Here is a 20,902-nt window from a genome sequence, read left to right on the forward strand (position 1 = left end):
TGAGACGGAGTCTCACTCTGTCACCCAAGCTGGCGTACAGTGGCATGATCTCGGCTTACTGTAACCTCCACTTCCCAGTTTAAGTGATTCTCCTACCTCAGCCTCCCAAGTAGCTGGGCTTATAGTTGTGCTCCACCACACCTGGCTAATTTTTGTATTTTTAGTAGAGATGGGGTTTCACCATGTTGGCCGGGCTGGTCTTGAACTCCTGAACTCAGCTGATCCACCCACCTTAGCCTCCCAAAGTGCTGAGATTATAGGCATGAGTTGGTAGACTTTCATAGGAATTTCATACGCTTGGGGAAAATGCCATGTGAAAGACTGTCTTTTGAATTCTGTGCTGCACTACCCGAGAGTGATGAAATCCTGGCTTTGTACATTTAAGTGTTTTGGTCATGTGTATTCAGGTTCAGTTATAGCTATATATTGAATAAATGAGCAGTTATTGCATATGCACTTAGAAATCTTAATTGCATCTCAGGTTATAAGAAATACTTATTAAGATACTATTAGAAGACTTTACTTTCAAACTGCAAATATAGAGTGTGATTTGGGAAGTACTAGAAGGCTGGTGAGTTGTTTTTCCCTTAATTTTTTCTAAAAGGTAAAGCAACACCATTGTCTCTCTATTCAGGATCATCAATTACAATGGGATGGTTAATTTTGCATAGTTATTATTATATAGTGAGAGCTTGACTTTACTTACTACCATTTATTATATATGTCCTTTAAAAAAATCTAGTCTAATAAAAACTAATGATAAGCAAAATTATTTATTTTGGTTTAAATTTTTTTCTCCACGTGGATGCATATGCTAAATTTTTCTTTTTTGTCCCACCTTTTTTTATGTATTATGAGAAATGATTGTATAGTTAATGTCCTAAATACTAATATAACAAATATCAGCTGTAATTAATTTGTGACCTATTTAGAATACTTTCTTCTTGAACATTTAAACTTGTATTACTCCAGTTTTATTATTGTTAATTATGAACAGCAGTGTGTATTATTAATTTTAAAGTGCATATAAATGTTATTTTAGGATATTTTTTAAAAGTGCTATTGCCTTTATTAGCAGTTAACAGTTTATATCACATCAATAATTAATCCATACTAGTTGTGTGGCCTTGGAAAAGACATTGGTTTGTAAACTATTTTATGCTTCAGTTTCCTCATCTGTAAATGAGGTTCATCGCCCTGTCACAGGGTTACTGTAGATATTATAACACAGACATACGCAAGCAGAGTGGTGTGAGGCCAAAGAAAGTGCGTTCAGCCATAACTAGAATGAAGGAAGAAAACCTGTCCACGGCAAAGAGAGATCCGCCTAGGAGGTACAGAGAGAAGTCCCAGCTCCCCATGAGAAAGCCCTTTCTGTTCAGAGTTACTGGGGTTGGCTTATTCACAGAGGAAAGTAGACTTGGTCTCCTTGGTTTTGCTTTTGTCATGGAATGGCTCCTTAAAGACACACTGGGACATCTTGGAGGAAATTCTCATTCTCTAGTAACTCTAGAGAGGGACAAAGCTGCCATCCCACCTTTTGGGGTCACGATATGTGGACTTGCCACCATATCCAATCAGTTACCCATCTCCCACAACCCTCCCTGCAGCCTCTTGGCCTCCCTCCGTCAAGTAAGAAGACCAACAGCATCTCCTGGTGCCCAGTGGGTGACCAGAGGCCACGCCCCTCATTAGCCCTTCCAGCTCCAGCCCTCTGGTTAGAATATGTGGCCCACAACTGCCTGCCCTTCAGGGGCCTCTAATACACTAACTGCAAAAATGCACTTGATATTTTCAAATGTATGGTAAACCAGAACACGCATAATTTTAGCTACCATAGCCATAAAAGAAGATTGCTCTGAAAGTTTTCCTCCGACTGAAAATAATTTATTTGCCACTATGCCAGTATGTCTTCTATTGCATTAATTGTTTTTAAACTTATAAACCTAATAAAGGATTTAATTTTGAATAGTTTCCTTTGTTGATTTTTGTTAAATTCAATTTTAAATATTCCCTAATATTTGTGACTATGTTTCATTTTCTGGTTGTGAGCATTCAATGACTTTCTTTTATTCTCTTTAAAGACAGCACATTTTATAACTGGAAACCCCAACTATTCCCTCCATGGGGCAGCCACAGGAGAAGACACAACTTGGCTGTTTTAATTTTATTTTCATTTATTTTGGCTTTCATGTGAAAAACACTGTTTCTTCAGAAAAGAAAAACAAAAATAAAAGAGCATCCAACACAGACGCTTAGTATCCATAAATTATTACTTTTTCCAAGGAGATTACTTATCTGAATAGTGTGTTGCTGAGTTTAAGATTTAAAGCCATTTTTCTTCAGTCCTACACTGTCTGCAAATCATCAAATTGCTAACAGAGAAGGAGCACAGTTGAAACACCAGCAAGGCATGGGCTGGAGTAGGGATGGCCAGATGTGGAGTGTGAGAAACACATCACTTGCTTTTCTCTTCATATTTTATATATGTTTATATATGTATATGTAAAATAAATATAAATACATATATTTTATATCATATATACATGTATACCTACTCATGGGTGTGTGTGTGTTTGTGTGTGTGTGTGTGTGTGTGTGTGTATATATATATTGATCTTTTAAAATGGTTTTATATATATATATGTATATACATACACAGCTATTCATGAGGGTGTGTGTGTGTGTATATATATATATAATATGTATCTATTTCCCTTTTAAAATGATTTTTTGTATATACATATATATAAATGGTGTATATATATGATTTATATGTATGTATATATGATATATATACATATACATACACACCTATATATGATATATATACACATATATGTAAATCATATATGTGTATATTCACACACACCCCCTACTCACGGGGGTGCGTGTGTATATGTGTATATATAACATATTTATCTTTTAAAAGGATTTTTAAACTATACAAATACATAATTATATATTACTGTAAGTTCTTAAAATGATCATAAAGTATTATAAATTCTCAATGGCATTTTTGAGTCACCAGCTGCCTGCACTTCTCCCTCAGCACTTGCACCCCAAGACGCCCATCCAAAGCCTGCCTTTATGTATCTATTTAAGGAGATAAGGGAGAAGTGAACCCAGGTTGTTAAGTGTTTTCCCCTCTGACTTTCTCCCTACACCCTTCCACATGGAGGCATTCTGAGATTCAGTGTGCACAAATCACGTGGAGGCAATCATGGCTCTCTAGCAACTTCCTGCTGGTGAGTGGATTAGGGAATCATGGCCAGTGATGTAGCTGATTGTGTTCATTGTCAAAGAGGGAGGGAGGTATGAGGGAATCAGCATTGTTGCAGTGGGCATGCAGAAGTCATCTGCAAAATTCTGCGATACCTTGAGCGATCCACTGGAAAAGAAACATTGTGCATCCTCCTCCTCCACTCTCAGTATATACATAGCATTTAACTGATGCTCAGTTTCCAACCTGACAATTATTCTTCATATGAGTAGGCTTCTGTCGGATGTTTACATCAGTGTGCTGGGCACATAGTGTAGTCAGTAAAATCATTGGTGCAGACTCCTATGGAGCTCTCTTGGGCATACACAAACCTTCTCCTGTGTGTGTGTGTGTGTGTCTGTATGTATGCACTTGCCTATGTAGACACTTTATTATTTTGTGATCGTGTTCGACTCAGAATTTTGGAGCTTTTAAAGTACACTTAAGTGTTATTTAGGATTTTTTTTTTAAAGGTGCTATTCCCTTTCTGAGCACTTAACAGTTTATATTGCATCAATAATTAACCTGTACTAGTTGTGTGATCTTGGGAAAAACATTTTGATCTAAACTGTTCATTTTCACAGTGAAACAGGTGCTGAAAGGTTAAATGGCTTTTTCCAGGTTGACAGAAAGTAGAGAGTTGCATGTATTTTCACTTTGACCTTTTTAAGAGGAATTTTGTTTGATACAGTTTTAGATCTAGAAGTCAACTACCCTTTTCCTTCACTGGGGGAAGGGGGAAAGCATATATTTACTGCCATTTAATGTTCCTTCATCCTAAGACAGTGCTAAGGTGCTCAGGGCTGTGACATCCTGAAGATGACTCAATGGTTTGGTCTATCATTAGATTCTCCTTTGAATGCATCCCAGTTGATGACAGAAGATATCAATGCAGGAAAACTGCAGAGAAACAATGGCAGAATGGGCGTGCGGGAATTGGTGGGGACATTTCATAAGGCAGGAATGGGGGGTTGGGAGAGGAGCTGTGACAACTCGATGACAAAGCCAGAGAGTCACGGTGCTGGAGCACATCTTTTTTTTATTCTAGAACTCTCTGTATGATAGCATGCTGCTTCCACATAGTCAGAGGTCATTCTGTTACAATAAATAAGACAGTCTTGAAAATGAGCTAAGTGAGGTGTCTCTTTTGCCCAGTTGGTAAAGCAATGAAAAAAAATCACTGATTTATTTTAAAATAATATATTATTAACAGACATACGTTGATAGATGAGGAGGCTATCATAATTTTGAAGTTTTTAATCTGATAAAAACAGTAATTCCACTTTTGAATCCTCTTTCTTTAATGTCCTATTTATTTTAGCTGAATGTGGAGCAAGTGTCAAAGGAAATGAAGGAACATTACTGTCTCCAAATTTTCCATCCAATTATGATAATAACCATGAGTGTATCTATAAAATAGAAACCGAAGCCGGGAAGGGTATCCACCTCAGAGCACGAAGCTTCCAGCTGTTTGAAGGAGATACTCTAAAGGTAAAAAGAATCTTCTCCAAAATGATGACTTCAACTTTTCTTCTCAAAAAATATATCATCTATTTTTCTACATATAGATATATGCACATGTTAATATATTTTTATATATGATTTATTTACACAAGGAGTTTGAGAAGGTGTAATGTCACTTTGCTTAGAACTGTATATGTGGACTTAGAAATAACTGTGAGTAAACCTAGATCTAACGTTTATTAGTCCAGCACCTTGTGCAAGTTAATACTTCAGATCTTTAGCTTCCTTATGTGTAAGAAAATGCAATTGCACCCACCTTTTTGGATGGTTTGAAGGATTTAATACAATAATGTAAGTGGATGTTTCTAGCATTGTGTCTAGAACATAATCGTAATTATTGAAACTTTCAGGATTCCAAACCAACCCTTTCTGTAGTTAATCTTGATTTTTAAATGTGGTTGTAATGTGGAAAGCTGGAAAGGTTCTGAAGTGATAATGGAGCCAAATCCAGCCACTGTGGTCAGATCACAGACAGGGCTGATGAGGAGAAGCCAAGCCAGGACAAGACAGAATCTCAATGTTGATTCTAGGGGCACCCAGGTCCTGCCTTGATTTACAAAATCCCAGCTCCAACTTGAAATACCTCTTAATTCCTCAGGCTTCTGATACAATTTTCACCTTTCCTGTAAATATTTCAATAAATCGGGAACCTTCTGTGATCTAGGGGCTGGAGAAGGGGCAGCATAGCCTGGGGGCACTGAAAGGGGAAAGCTTTAAGCAACAAGAGCTGATGCTATCAAACAAGCTTGTCCAGCCCATGCTGTACAGGCCACATGCGGCCCAGCTCAGTTTTGAATGTGGCCCAACACAAACTTGTAAATCTACTTAAAACATTTTGAGAAGGTTTTGTGATTTGTTTTAGCTCATCAGCTATCGTTAGTGTTAGTGTATTTTATGTGTGGCCCAAGACAATTCTTTCAGCATGGTACAGGGAAGCCGAAAGATTGGACACCCTTGCTATAAATCATCAGTCTAATCACCTGCTTGTTTCAGTGAGGTGAGCAATTTAGTTGGTCAGAAGCCTGGTTTGTGGCAAGAAAGGGACATGTGGCTCTCTGATTCCCTTTTTTAAATTCTAGGGTTTTTCTATTAATTTACGTCTACCTAGATGCAGATAGTGATGCATTTCAGATCCAGTAGTGTCAGCTCACTTTGAACTGTGAGCATTAAGAGAAGATGTAGAAAGCCAACTGAACAAGAAAAGCCTGTTTGTCCACCCTTTGCAGAATGGCTGGAAGGGAACCCCTGCCGGGCTCCACCTGACCTCATTAGAAGTTATGTGCACAGGTCAGGAGAAGCTTATAGATTAAAGGGCTTTACTTCCTCCTAAGGCCGTGTTTGACTATATTTCAATGTCATAATTTAGTGGACTCGTTTTATTCTAGTTTTTCTTTCATTTTAATAGTCTTTAAAAGCTCATGCTGGCACTCTGAGGGACTGTAATTAAGTAGTGGTTTTTAGGCAGGAAACTAGCACATTCTTACTAATCTAAAAAAAAAGTTATGTTACAAGTAAGCATTTTCTGAGTTATTTAATAACCTCAAATTTAGAAGTCAGTAAGCCTTTAAGGCAAACTTTTAAACAAGTCTTAACTATACTTTAGTGCAGGTGAGTGATTAGAGATATTGTATAAAATATAAAAGGATAAATATTGTTGGAATGGAAGGTAGAAAATCATGTTCATTTGTGATTGCTTGCCATTTAAAGTTGATTATAACAAAAAGTTTTTTTAAAAAAACTTGGTTCTCACATTTAATTACAGAGAAGCTGTCAGTCATACCTATATGCTTTGCAGGCATATATCTTGGTAAATATGCTAATAAATATGTCTGTTCAAATGTTTCTAGTAAAATTATCTTAAATTTTGAGCCTAATTCTTCACATATACTGTGATGTAATAATAAAGACTAAAATTTTACATACGCATCCCCCGTGCACATAACTTTGTTTTCTCGCTTCATGTGGAAAAATCATGTAAGAGAAATTGAGCTCTCAGAAACATGCCATGAAAGGAATATGTAATGGAAAATGCAATTAATTTTGGAAATAAGTCTGCAGGGTATAGTTTTGTAAAACCCGGAAAGATTTCCCCAGTACTTTCAGTGTTTTCGCACTAGCATTCTATGAGATGTCTTCTGATCTGTGATTTTCTGCTAACCCAGCAGCATCCCTTAGAGTATACGGCATTGATTAAATGCCAGACTCTGAGAAGGGTTTGTAGTGCAAATAGCTACAGCCTTGTATTAAACAGATGAATTCAGACGGCTTTCTCTAATAACTGAAAAGAACCCTTTGAATCTAGCTACTTATAGGTGAGAAAATATAACTAGGAAATGTTCAAAACAACTGTAGCCTGCTCCTCATTCAACTGGAATCAGAAATCAAGTCTTCTGGCTTCCACTCCTATCTGGGTTTTTGTGATTGATGCAAAACCTGAACCCAGATTTTAACTTTAGGGAGCTGACAGGAGAATGCTTTATGTTAATCAATAGCGTGCCCTTCTTTGAGGTTATCTGTGGCTGGGCCCAGTGTAATTCCTGATGACATGGATAAAGAAGGCAGAATTACTGTTCTGAGGAGTCTTGCAATTCAGCTTCTGAACTGTTCATTTTAGTGGTTCTAACCATGAAGCCACTGGGAGCCAAATGCAGTCCCTCAGGGATCCGTGGTACGCTTGGTCCAGTCCTCAGGAGGAAGCCAATATTCAGTGGAGCAACAAGCTCACGGTGTATCAGGATGGAGTTGGGGTTTAACTGACTGCTGAGTTCTTTAGTTTTCCCCACCTTCATGGATTTTTGTGAATTATAGACAATTACATGGTATATGGGGTAGCCCAAGGCCTTCCTGGGGAGACCTGCACATTTTCTGTTTAACCCAGACTCCTCTGGACTTAAAGCCATTTACTCTCTGAATGTCAGACCCCTGGCTTCGTCTAATAAAAACACAGAATAAACCAAATAATGGTTTTTAAACAATGACCTGTGACAATAGTCTTTTAATAAGGAGATTAGAGGGTATCTGATTCTACCCCACTAGCATGTCCGTATTCAAACGTAATAAAATAACCCACAAAATTAACTTTTCTAAATGTATTTTCTCCTTTTCTGAGTATGTGTATCTGTGTACTTCCCTGGGTTTATATGTTGATTGAAAGAGAGATGATAAAAGAAGAATTAATCTATATAAAGAGGAAAGAAGTGGGGAAAGTAAACAAACACATTGGAAGAGCCTACTAAGACTCTGTTTACTTTTATTTAGTTAGGGTACCATTTTTCTATCAAGACAAACTGAACATTTTCCGATATAATGTAATAAATGTTTATTCTTGTGGCACCCTGTTAGTGAGGGAGGGAGGCAGGTGGATTAGCCTTGCCCACCTCGTGTTCTACTGTTATTGGGCCGCGAAGTCTGCAGCGTTCATTTTTCATTTTATGTTATTTTATTATTTTATTTTACTTTAAGTTCTGGGATACATGTGCAGAACGTGCAGGTTTGTTACATAGGTATACATGTGCCATGGTGTTTTGCTGCACCTGTCAACCCGTCATCTAGGTTTTAAGCCCCACGTGCATTAGGTATTTTTCCTACTGGAAAGTCAGGGCTGTTGCTACTACTAGAGCCTCATGGCATTGGCAGAAACAGCATGAGTCCTGAGACACTTTGACCCGATCCTCATTCAGAATGTCAAGGTGACACTGCATTGTTCCCCACTGTGTGACCTGTCTCGCCAAAAGTTGGGAATGCATGACTGGAACTTCTCTCTCCTGACTGGTCGAAACCAAGCCCTGTCTTCTTTATCTTCTATATACTTGTTATATCTACTCTTGATTTACAACTACTTGGGAATATAATGTCGCATATAGAACACTTTAAGCAAGGTCACACCTCTCTGTTATTATTGCATGATGAGATACTTCTATTATTGCACATTCAAAATGAAAGTCATCTCATGCTTGAAAACTACAAAATTGGACAAGATTTTAGCACACCGTATTGTCCTTTAATGCATTCAGGTAGAAGGGAATGGTTTGTTCTTAGACTTATTTGAAAGTTCAGAGGAGATATTCAAGACTAAAATATTATAAACCCTTTTTACTTTTATAACTGTAGTATGAGAAAGGAAATAAAAAGGTAGATAATGAAACCTGGAAATGTAAAGAAATATTTATTTAATTTTAAATAAACACAGAAAGAGCTCTTAAAGTAATGAATATAAACTGATCTGAACAAGAATGGAATCGTTTGTCTCTTGTGTTAATGGTAAAGATAAAACTTAAAGAACAAATATGATTTAGCACTGAGTCATGCATTTATCTTTCTGTACACTGTATGCCTTTCTAAAGTTCCATATAAAAATGCATCTTTGAAGATTTGGATTTCTTATTAACATTGCTACCATAAGAATCCAATTATGGAATAGAGGGACTCATGCTGTGAATTTTCATCAGGTATATGATGGAAAAGACAGTTCCTCACGTCCACTGGGCACCTTCACTAAAAATGAACTTCTGGGACTGATCCTAAACAGCACGTCCAATCACCTGTGGCTAGAGTTTAACACCAATGGATCTGACACCGACAAAGGTTTCCAACTCACCTATACCAGTAAGTAGGGTACAACTTAATCACCTTCTTTTTTGTCAGGACATATCTGATACTTGGCTTATATGATAAGTTTTAAATACTGATTTTTTTTTCAGGCTGCCTACTGTGTTTTGGATTGCAGTTTAATTCTGCAGTCTGTCGACTGGTTTGTGCATTCGGATACATTACCAGTAGCTTGAAATTTATCTAATTGGAAATATTAATTTTAATAACAAAATAGGTGGACCTGAAAAGGAAACCTCTTAAAACATTTGCGATCTGATGGGCTCAAATACATTGATTGTGGTATAGTATACACTGATAAAAATTCTTGTGCTTATATATGAAGGATTTAGAAGGAATGTTTGATATAACCGGAGACAATAGACTTTGAAACACACACACACACAATCATATATATGTATAAGCGCACACACATATAACAACTATATGTAGTAAATTATTTTCTTTTCACTACTAATTTTTGAGATGAGAGAACTAAGAGGAATACTTTGAATACTTGCCCAAGATATTGGTTTTAAAAGTTGGTGGAGCCAAGATTGAACCTGTAGCTCCCAGTTTTCAGTGCTCCCCATCGTGTGTATGAACAAGTCAATGTGGAATATGTTTTTAAAGAGTAAGTGAAGAAGACAAAAGAACAGAGAAATAAAGGAGATGCTGTGTTTCAAAAGTAGAAATCTGAAATATGATAACTGCCATTTTTAGCATTTTTAGTTCTGGTGAAAAAAGAAAAGCTATTTAGTGTTTAATTAAAATTAACTAATTAAATAAAATAAAGTTTATAAAATTGTCAAATCCGTCACTCATCTGATAAATTTAAAAACTATTTGATGCTGAACACCATGACATTAGAAATTTAAGAGTTTTGGATTTTTGAGCATAAATGTATGTTAGTGATGGATACCTTTATTTGACAGACGAGCAAAAAAAGGGCCTGGAGAATATAATAATCATACCACAGACCCAGAGCTAATCCAGGTGCCTAAGAGGAAGATCAGTCACTTCAAATCCCTCTTAGGAGGAAAAATCTCAGGTGAAGAATTTTAAGACATTGGGCAAAAAATAGAATGAGAGTGGCTGACATCATGAGAAAACCAGTTTTCTACTTTTGTGATAATACCATTGAAAAGACTGAGTAAATAGAAACCCTATGAATTAGTGTTTATGCATGATAAATTAGTAACAATTGATGTTATAAGATCTACCTATAGTACTAGAATTTTGCTTTCCAGGATTTCATTCTTAGAAATGTCTCAAAGGGCTCTTGTAAAACCATTTGGCCTGCAGATGGGATGTATGTTATTGTGATTCTTTTTTTCCACTTCACATCCTTGTCGAGATGTTCACTGTATTTTGTTTTCTTACTTGGATGTCTTCATCCCCATTTCCTTGCCCCTACACTGGTCTTAGAGGATACTTGAGGAGAAAAACTGTTGGAAAAACCTGTAGGTAACTTGAATTTTGTGTAATTAATGGGAAGTTCCCATACACACCTGTGTTGTTCTTCCAGTTCTCTTGCCACTGAACACATTTTTGTTGTCTTATCTTACAAAGCGTGCCCCTGCTATGGTTCCCTGGGCAAATAACAGAAAACTTTGGCCTGGGTCCCTCCCCCTCTCCTGTGATCTCACCCTCAACACTGCTGCAAGGTGAGAGCTTCCTAAGCTCACCATGTTCCTTCCCATGGCCACTTCATAGAAAACTTACCATGCTCTGCTTATATTTTATTTCTTATTACTTTTCCATCCCTAGTAACTGTTTCCCATCTTTCTCCAACTCCTTCCTATTGCAATGATTTCTCATTTGTAAACCCTTGGTCTCATGTTCCCATGAGGATGCACACAGTATCCAGAAGATTTATTTATGCATAGTGGAATTTCAGGTGCTTGGAATCAGTGTGGGTACTGAACTGTTTCCGTCATTCTGAAGCCTGTTTTATTGTCCAGGAGGCAGATAGCAAAGTCCATGTGCTCTAGAGCCATGTGACTGGATAGAAACTAGAGGCTGTCAGCTTGTTCCGTGCTTATGTCCACCCTCCCTCACCCAGAAGGCCTGCGTCAGCGGGCGAGTCTCAGCCCCGCCTGGGCCCCATGTGGATGCCGTGACTCTGTTGCTCCCTGGTGTCCAGTATCACTTTAGGAAGTTTTGCTGTCACCGTCACTTCACTGAGTAACTTTGTAAAAGCTTGAATCTGTTCGTCTGTTTATGGGCACTTTTACCTCTAGGACATTTTTGATTACATAGTAGCACAAATGTTCTATAAATAGGAGAAAGACATATTGGCAAGGATTAGCACTTAGCTGTTATTATAATCAGTTTGACAGGAGTGATTTTCTTGTTCTGCCTGTTTCACCTTTTTGGCTCTACCTACAAAACCCAAATACTCCTCAGAGCTGGAACATACTGACTGATGGGAAAATATGTTTGTAATAGAAAATTGGTGGTGCTGATGGCTATATAATCAAAATAGTATTAACCTCACATTAAATTCTTAGGTTTAAATATAAGTAATTATGTTTAAGAAATCCCCAGCTCCCCAATATGATCAAATACGTGAATCAAATATTTATCCCAAAAAGATGTATCAGAAATGACGACTGCTTATATAAAATATTTTAAGCAAATTATTAATGCTTAAGATTGTGTAAAGATACTTTCAGCTATTTTCAAAAGACTTTTGTAATTGCCTCTTGCTGGTTAATTGCATTACTTAAGGAAACATTAGTATTTAAATGTTTCAGATCCATAATTAATGTGTGTACATGAGTAGATTAGAAAATGTCAACCGAGAGTAAAATATATAGCCTAAAAAAAACTCTTATGTTTTTAAAAATTGGTACAAACAATATTCGTGTATCCCTTAATATTTACAAAAGCACACACTTAAGTACCTTTTAACTTTACAGTCTTGGTAATTCCACGTCTTAGGAAATAGCTCCTTTTACTCTTGTTTGTGAATTAAAAAGTGAGTCTTTAAATCTTTTAGTAATTTGTCGTCGCACACAGAGAGTGGTGTAGTTGCAACCCAAATCCACGTCTCCTCAGTGAAGCCCAGAACAGCTGATGAACTCATGTTTAATGATTTTAGGTGGTCCTGCTATGGCAAGCACCAAGTATATTGACCGGTATTGATACATGGAAAGTGATTGGCAGGAAAGAACAGCCAGAGCATCTTTGGGCCAAATTGGAATAAATAGGTTAGTGGATAAGCATTTAATAAGCAACTACTGTTTTCTGAGTAGTAGGTCCAACCAAAATAAAACTTTAAAAGTTTACCTTCATTGCAAAACCCTTCCTTTTATTCCAGATTTGTCTGTTTTCATAACAGATAATGTGCTTCTGGTATATAATGATGTCAAATGGAGCCATAATCCATCGCTCTTTGGAGCTGGGGACAATGAGTGTTCACTTGTTTGTCCTACTTCACACCTTACACAGGTGTGTGACCTGTGACATACGGAGCTTAGACGGGATCGTTGTCATTCAAAATGTATTCCCTGGGGACACCAAGTGTCCTCAAAGCTGTCTCAGGCAAGAAGAGGAGTTTCACCTTAAGTAACACAACCATTGGCTGTGTGAGTAGCCCTGAGGGTGATTTATTGATGTTGATGTAGGGCTTCTGATACATGGACCAGCTCCATCAATTATTTCAAATTATGGAACTGGCATTCTGATGTTAAACTAAAGTCCCATGGGTCCTCTGATGATATAAATCTATTTTGGGTATTCTGATGGAACCAGAGATGTAATCCTACAAAACCACCCAGGGAAGGCTTTTGAAAGGCAGCAGTAGCGTTCCTGGGGCAGCCACCATACCCGCGGCTCTTAAAGTTCTCACTTCTTTGTTTGTTTTATGTTTTTATAGTATGGACCATAGAGTAGAGGACCCACAGTCAGGGACATTTTCTAAATGTTGTACAAACAGAGACTTGAAGCGAAGGGCCTGTAAAAATGCAGGAGGAATTACAGATGGGTATAAAAGCCATTCCCAAGAAACACTGAAAGGCTGGAGATGAACAACTGAATATGCTGGATAGAGCTGCCACAATTCCATATGGGAACTTTGTACCAGTTATTTTAGAAAGAAAAAAAAAAAAATAAAGCCCTTTCTCTGGAAAGTTATGCTCCTTAGGATGCAGCCTGCAGGAGTGCACAGGCCAGCCCTGAAAATGAATCACCTGCAAAGCTGGTCTCATGGGAAAGGCCCTGCCTCTGAGTCCAGACCCTCTGCAGACAACAGTGTTTATTTTAGAGACAAGGAAGTGGGGACTTCCACAAGTCCTTCTCTTTATTCTGTCCTACAGCCAGATTTCTCATCCCTGGTAAATTTTTACTTTTGGGGATTCCAAATTCCTCCATCGTCACCATCCTGAATTCTGTCTATCCCTTTATTATACTTAGCTCTGTTTTGATTGGTAGAATTTCATTATTTTATTTATGTACTTGGTCATGGTTTGCTGCCCTCATTCACTGGCTAGTTTCTGTTCCATGTACACTGACTAAACTTGTCAAGAAATGCCCAGCACCCACACATGGCAAAGCCACTCCCTGGGCATAGAGGAGTAGATGACTGGGTGACCTCGATACAGAGATGAGAAAGGGACACACGTATGCTTCAACACCTGGCCCCAGACATCAAATATGTTGTGTCTTGTGGCTGGTTTTAGAACCTCAGATGGATTACAGACTCTTTGGAGGACTCCTTTTGTATTTGCATTTATTTTTTAACACAATTCCAATCCCACAATGCCTGCTTGGCATTAAGATTCATAAATGATGTCACCTGGAAAATAAAAGCAACTGCCAAAGTAGAAAGCTGGAGAGGTGTCTACTGTGCAGACGTGGTGAAGAGGCTCATCAGGGAAAACCCTCCCGGAGCTTCCCTTCTACAAAGCACCAGGAATTTCCTGGCCGGGAGATATTGGCAGAAGTTTAAATAGAGGTAGAAGGAACATTATAAACACTTATGGTTTGGGTTTGTGGCTGAGACACTCTAACGGATACTTTTGTTTAATGATACATAGCATAATCAGATCCCCACTGGCTGACTTTCTGTCCACTAGGCTGATTCCAGGTGAGTGTGTAATCAGTGCCAGAACTGCATAATGAGTGCCTGATCTCAGCAGACACAAGACTGGTCGGTCTTTGAGTCATTTTGAGACAATTGACCTTAAGGCCACGGGCTGCCCTGCCCAGGAGCTGATTTTGTATATAGGCATTCCCTGTGCATCTAACTGCCTAGCATTAGACATAGAGTTGATGAAAGAGCAACCACTACTTACCGAGAACGTCCTCTGTCATTCTATTGATTGATTGATTGATTGAGACAGAATCTTGTTCTTCCTCCAAGGATAGAGTGCAGTGACACAATCTTGAATCACTGCAATCTCCATCTCCTGGGTTCAAGCCTCTGTCATTCTTTATACCTATCTCATTGTCTAGTCAAGACTACCAACTGCAAAGAGATCTTTGAGGCCATTAAAATAGACCCAAGCTTAAACTTTGGTTGTGGAATAAACCTTGCGGGTGAGGGTCAGGCCTGGGTGTGATGACACAGAATAGTGACTCCCACTGGCTTGTTTCTGAGGGGTGCTTAATAAATATTTGCTGAATAGATGTAAAAATGTTTAATTAAAAATTGATGAATAGGCCATGTATGGTGCCTCATGCCTGTAGTCCTAGCACTTTGAGAGGCAGAGGTGGGTGGATCACGAGGTCAGGAGATTGAGACCATCCTGGCCAACATGGTGAAATCCTGTCCCTAAAAAAAAAAAAAAAATACAAAAGTTAGCCATGTGTGGTGGTGGGGGCCTGTAATGTCAGCTACTGGGGAGGCTGTTGCAGGAAAATCTCTTGAACTGGGAGGCGGAGGTTGCAGTGAGTGGAGATTGTGCCACTGCACTCCAGCCTGGTGAAAGAGTGAGACAGTGTCTCACAAAAAATAAAGGATGAATAATAAAATCAATGTATTTTATCCAATTCGGTATGATTATAAATTTTTTTTCTGCTTTTGAAAGAGTCTAGACTTTGAGATAAGAAGATGGAATATGGAGATAGGGAGAGTCTTTCATGTTGGTTTGTGGCAGAGTCTTGACAGAACCCTTTCAGTCTTTCTGTTGTCATGCGCAGGGTTCCAGGGGATTAGTCAGCCATGCTCTGGAGTCAGGAGGGCAATAAGGCCTGGGCAACCCCAGCTCCCAGCCTCCCTGGAAAGTTACAGTCCTCATAACACACCCTCAGGCACAGCTCCTGTCTAATTCGTATAGTCCTGGCAGAAGGTCAGTCTCCTAGAATTAACTCACTTTTTTTAGGGGAGCATCATTACAAGAGCTGTGTTTTGGAGAAGGCTTGTTGAACTGGGGGCTGACCATCTTAGACATGATTAAGGTCAATGCCAGGTGCTATGTGAATTAGACAGGAGCTGTGCCTGTCCTGTCAGCCCAAACATGTCCCAGGGCCAGCGATGCCTGCAGCTGGAGGTGGGATTTCTGATCTGTTCTGAACACAGGAAGTTATGTATGCTGGGCTCTCACCCACAGTGGGAACACAGTCTCTGGATCCTGTGTCTGGATCGGGGCACAGGCCTCTGTGGTGAAGGATGTGCTCTCAGTGTGCCCCTTGGTCTGTGGTAAAGTGAGTCAAAATCAGACCAGGGTAAAGCGTCTTTCCTCTAGTTCCTTATCTGTTCAGTCCTAACCACCACACTTTTTCCCAGTCTTGATTTTATCTGTGAAGCAGGAACTATAATAGTTTACTTTCCTGACTTATGTAGAAAACATGTATGAAATTCCTTTTGAAACCATCCAAGTGCTATGTGAATTTAAGTATAGTTTTTTTCAGAGTCTGTATAAAAGGTATCATGAAAAAAGGCTATAGAAGGTGACACATATCTCTTGGCATAGGAACGCCTGTAATTTGTGGTGGGAAGGGGGCAGTTTTTGTGGTTGGGGGCCTTGGAAACACTCATAATACCCCAGGTTGGAAAGGGACTGATTAGCATGTATTGTATCTCTTGTGCGGAAGCCTTGCTATGATATAACTTAATACTGATGAAAACCCCGCAGTTACTGCTTTGCCTCCACTTCAGATATGAGGGCACAGAGGGTTAGAGAAACCTGCCCATGGTTATGTGGTTCAGGAGGAATAGGGATTTTCTTCTAACTTCATTTGCTCAAAGCTCTTTGAACATTAACCTGAACACAGTCCTATGTGAGAAATGTTTCCTATGCTTAAGGCTTACTCATAGTCCTGTGCATGTAAATTAGTCCAGAATGAAAATCTACAAGGCCTGGGTAGGATCAGATGTTTGGAAACAGAGAAGCCTTGGATCAAGTTTCTACTGTTTCCTCTTTGAACTCCAATCCATGAATTAACCTCTCTGAGCCCAGTCTCCATCATGGAAAAATGCAAATAATGTGAAAGCAATGTGCAGATCTGTGGTGAGAATTAGTGACGTCTTATAGAATAGCCAGCCCCATGTCTGCTCCACACTTAGGTGCCATTCCATACACAGAAGCCAGTCACCATTAACCTTTATTCTTACATGAAATGTGAGACCATTTGTATTATGTGGACACACACCAGCGACTGTGTGTCATGGAGGGAAATTGATCCTGCTGCTCTGCTCTTCATTGTATGGTCATCAAAGTGACTGAGAGGTTAGACCTGTGAATTCCTAACACAAAGCAGAGGGTGTGGCCAAAATCACAGGCTGGTTCACCAAGTGACATGAGAGGGAGGGAGAGAGAAACATCATGATGTAGAATGTCCAGCCAGAACTGACACCTCCAGGGTCCGGAGCTCCTCTTGGTTTTATGAGTCACAACTATGCCTCTCACTGTACCATGAGCCATGTCATAAATGTTTGAGAGACAATATCATCTCCTAGAATTAACTAGTTTCTTCAGGGGAGCCTTAATACAAGAGTTGTGTTTTGTAGAAGGCTTGTTGGACTAGGAGCTGACCACCTTAGACGTGCTGCAGATGCAATGGGATCATCCCCAGTGGTTAGACATGGTGGCTCCCCAGCAGGCTGTGCTGGCACCTACACTGTGCATCTGCCGATTGCCTGGTCATACGCAGTTTAAAGAACATTAGGGAGAGAGCTAGGATGTCCCAATATGTTCTCTCTACAACTTCAGTTTGAAATAAAAAAGAATGGCATCCATTCTACAAAATGGCCCATCCACTTACAGCCTCTTGCATTGTAGCTCCATATTGATGTTTTTGCCACGGTAAGTAAAAGGTGGAGGTGGGTGGTTTGACATGGATGACTAATTCTGAACACATCACTGCATGTTTTGTGGATGTGAAAATCGAACCCCGGAGCTATGAGTTTATGGAGCTGTCATGCTGATTTTATTAACACACTGATAGAATAAAAATGACAGCAGCATTAAATATACTATTCTAAATGAGGTAGTGGCTTTGGTCTGGAATACATTCTCAAGACCAATGCAGAAACACTGAGCATTGCCACTTTGGTGCGTCCAAACAAGGAGAAAATATTGCAAACATGAAGTGTACACAGCCACTGAATGCAGTCAGTTGCTGGAAAAAATCCTGAAGGTGAATAACAGGGTACGTCAGAATGCGTCATTTGGAGTCCCTGGGGTCACGCATTGACCAAGAGAGACAATGCTTTCTTTATAGGATTGGCTGATACCTTGAATAGGTTGATGTCGTTTTCCTTGGGCATCCTCTGCCACCCATCTCTACCAAATTCATCAGAAGACACTCTGTGTGTTTCTCATATAGATTCTTCCAATGCCTTCACCTCACTGGCTATGAATATGATGTAAAAGTTCGTGATAGTGGGTCCATGTCATCATTGATTATCTCTTTTTAACAACTAGATTTTGAAATTCCTACCCAAGCTGAGGGGCAGTCCTCAAATGCACATTTTCTATAATCTAATTTTATCAATAATAAAGACATTCACAGATTTTCCAGACATTCTTGGTTGTGCTGTGTAAGCATTGTTGTTTTAAAGTAAAACAGATTATAGTATTCAAAGAATAGCATCAATGCCTTCTTGGTTTTTACGGTGTATTACATTCTAGGAAATTGAGACAAAGCATCATTTTTTTCCAGTTGGTAATTTAAAAAATTATTCACAACCATACTAAGAACCAGGGGAAAGTATTAGAATAGGGTTATGTAAGTAAGGAAATATTCAGCCTGCGTGTAAATCCACACTAACAGATTTTTACATTGCTTCAATGAAGATTAAGATTATAGCAAATATGTTATGCTGCTCTAATGTCTCCTTTTGACTTTGCAGTATCTGTGTAGTTTGTAATTTGCAATATCTATGTATCATCTGTAAATAAAGGCTTATGGCAACATTTTGTTCTTACATAGCTGTTAACTTAGCTGAGAAAAATATTGGGAAAAATGTCCAATAAGCATTGTTTGTTTTTCACACAGTTAACTTGGAGGTAATTTTATAAAATGTTTCAAATAATAGGCAGTGTTGTGTGTGTTCGCTTTTTAATGCTGTGTGACAAATTACCGTGAATACAGGGGCCTAAAACAGGACCGTTTCTTATCTCACAGTATCCGTGGGTCAGGAACCCGGACACGGCTTGGCTTGGTCTTCTCTCAGGGTCTCACAAGGACATGACCAGGTGTTGGCTGGGCTGTGGTCTCCTCTGAGCTTCAGGGGCCTCTTCAGACTGCTGGCAGAACTCAGGTCCTCCCATTGGTCCGACTGAGACTTCCGCCTCTTGGTGCCACTGGCATTTCCCTGCCAAATGGCTGTGGCCGTCTCCAGGCAGGGCGGGTTCTCTCTGGCTTCTCCAAAGCGATGGGGGAGCCCTCACCTTGTGGAGGCCAGACCCTCTTTCATGGTCTTTCCCCGGATTGAGACAGGCTCCCTCTGGATCATCCGCATTTTGACAAACTCAGCATCAATGGATCAGACACTGCCATGGGATCTGGTGCTCACACATTTGCCATGTTCAGTTGTCATCTCAGGTCACAAACTGTGCCCACACTCAAGGAAGGAGAAGAATCGTACATACATCCAGGGTTGGAGCCCCAGGAGGTGAGGACATCGGGGTCCCTGCAGCATCTACCCCCATAGTTTCCTATTTAAGAATGTTTCCATTCCTTCTCAGATGACTTTGTTAAAAAAAAAAAAAAGAAAAAAAAAAGCCTGTGTGTGAGTGAGCACTCACATACACTCTTGCAGACGTAAAGTATACGTTTAATAAATGAAATGTACAATTTGTTGCTTACATGACTTTTAAATTTTCAGGAAATATTTCAGTTTACAGTAGTGAATCTGTTGTCTGCAAATAAAGCAGGTTGCAAAGGTCACGTTCTGTATGGTCACAGGTACGGTTTTCTTATGCGCCCAGATCTTCCCACCTGCAGCTCTGGCAGGCCTTCCAGGCCCCTCCTCTCCTCCCACCTAATTCAGGCCCCACCTGGAGAGACTCAGAGTTGCCTGGAGATAGGTGAGGAGCCGGCCAGCCAGCCCTCAGCAGCCCCCCCTTCCCTCCTCTGCTAGGGAAGGCTTACAAGAGGGTCTTGTTGACGTGCAAAGCAAGAGGACAGAGCACAGTTGTCATCAGTGTTTAATCTTAGATATGACCTTTTAAGGAAAAATCATTGTTTTCATGCCATCAGGCGGCAATTTTGGAAAATATTTGTGCATCTAATAGACATCTCAACAAGGATGTACGTTTATCTGTTATACCTATCATCTATCATCTCTATGTATCTATCAATTAATTGATCATCTATTGATTGACTGTCTATGATCTATTATCATTCTATCTATTATGTATCTGCTGATTGATCAGGCAGTTATCTATGGATCTGTCACGATGATCTATTTTTGTCTATCATCTATTCATATCTATGTATCTATCATCTATCTTCTGTCAGCATTGATCTTCTGAATTTCTCTCTGGAGGACAGGACAGTCTATTTTAATCAAGTTAACACATGAAGAAACAGGAGTAACGGCCATTCAATATATCATTCACATGTAACTTTAAATATCTGGCAGGAAACCCTGAAGGTCAAATACGAAGTTCATTCAGGTACAGATGCAAGAGAAACTGCCTGCTGTGTCTTTGGGAGCTATAGTGAAAGAAAAATACTTGCTAATATATCAATGAGTACTGACCGTGTGCCAGGAAATTCACATTCATTGTCTCACGTTATCTCCAAGATAGCCCTTTGAGATGGTCCTTTTGTTATTTTCGTTTTAGGACAGGAAATTGAGGCTTTGATAAGTGAAGGTCCTTCATTCGTGAGTGGCAGTGCCAGGATTCTAACCCCATTAGTATAATCCAAAGCTCAAGAGCCTCCCACTGATACACCATCCTCATTCTGTGTTTTCACAGCGCCAGACAAAAATGGCCACTAACTCATGGCCACTGTTAGCAAACATCTGAAATTATGTGGAATTTTGATCAGTCCCTCTGGTTACATAATCCTTTTCTTCTTTCTTTCTTTCTTTCTTTCTTTTTTTTTTTTTTTAAACAGAGTTTCACT

At 39.3% G+C, this 20,902-nt stretch overlaps 1 protein-coding gene across 2 annotated transcripts in view; it reads left to right on the top strand.

The window, feature by feature from the left end:
• CSMD1 (CUB and Sushi multiple domains 1) overlaps positions 1-20,902 on the top strand; it is a 2,110,588-nt gene that overhangs the window by 1,673,168 nt on the left and 416,518 nt on the right. For both annotated transcript variants that reach the window (XM_017501161.1, XM_017501162.1), the window contains exons 22-23: positions 4,584-4,753; positions 9,235-9,391. In XM_017501161.1, coding sequence (XP_017356650.1) covers positions 4,584-4,753; positions 9,235-9,391 — 327 coding nt within the window. The remainder of the gene's footprint in view (positions 1-4,583; positions 4,754-9,234; positions 9,392-20,902) is intronic.

Source organism: Cebus imitator, unplaced genomic scaffold, assembly GCF_001604975.1.
Source record: "Cebus imitator isolate Cc_AM_T3 unplaced genomic scaffold, Cebus_imitator-1.0 Scaffold279, whole genome shotgun sequence".
In the NCBI taxonomy this organism is placed as follows: Eukaryota; Metazoa; Chordata; class Mammalia; order Primates; family Cebidae; genus Cebus; species Cebus imitator.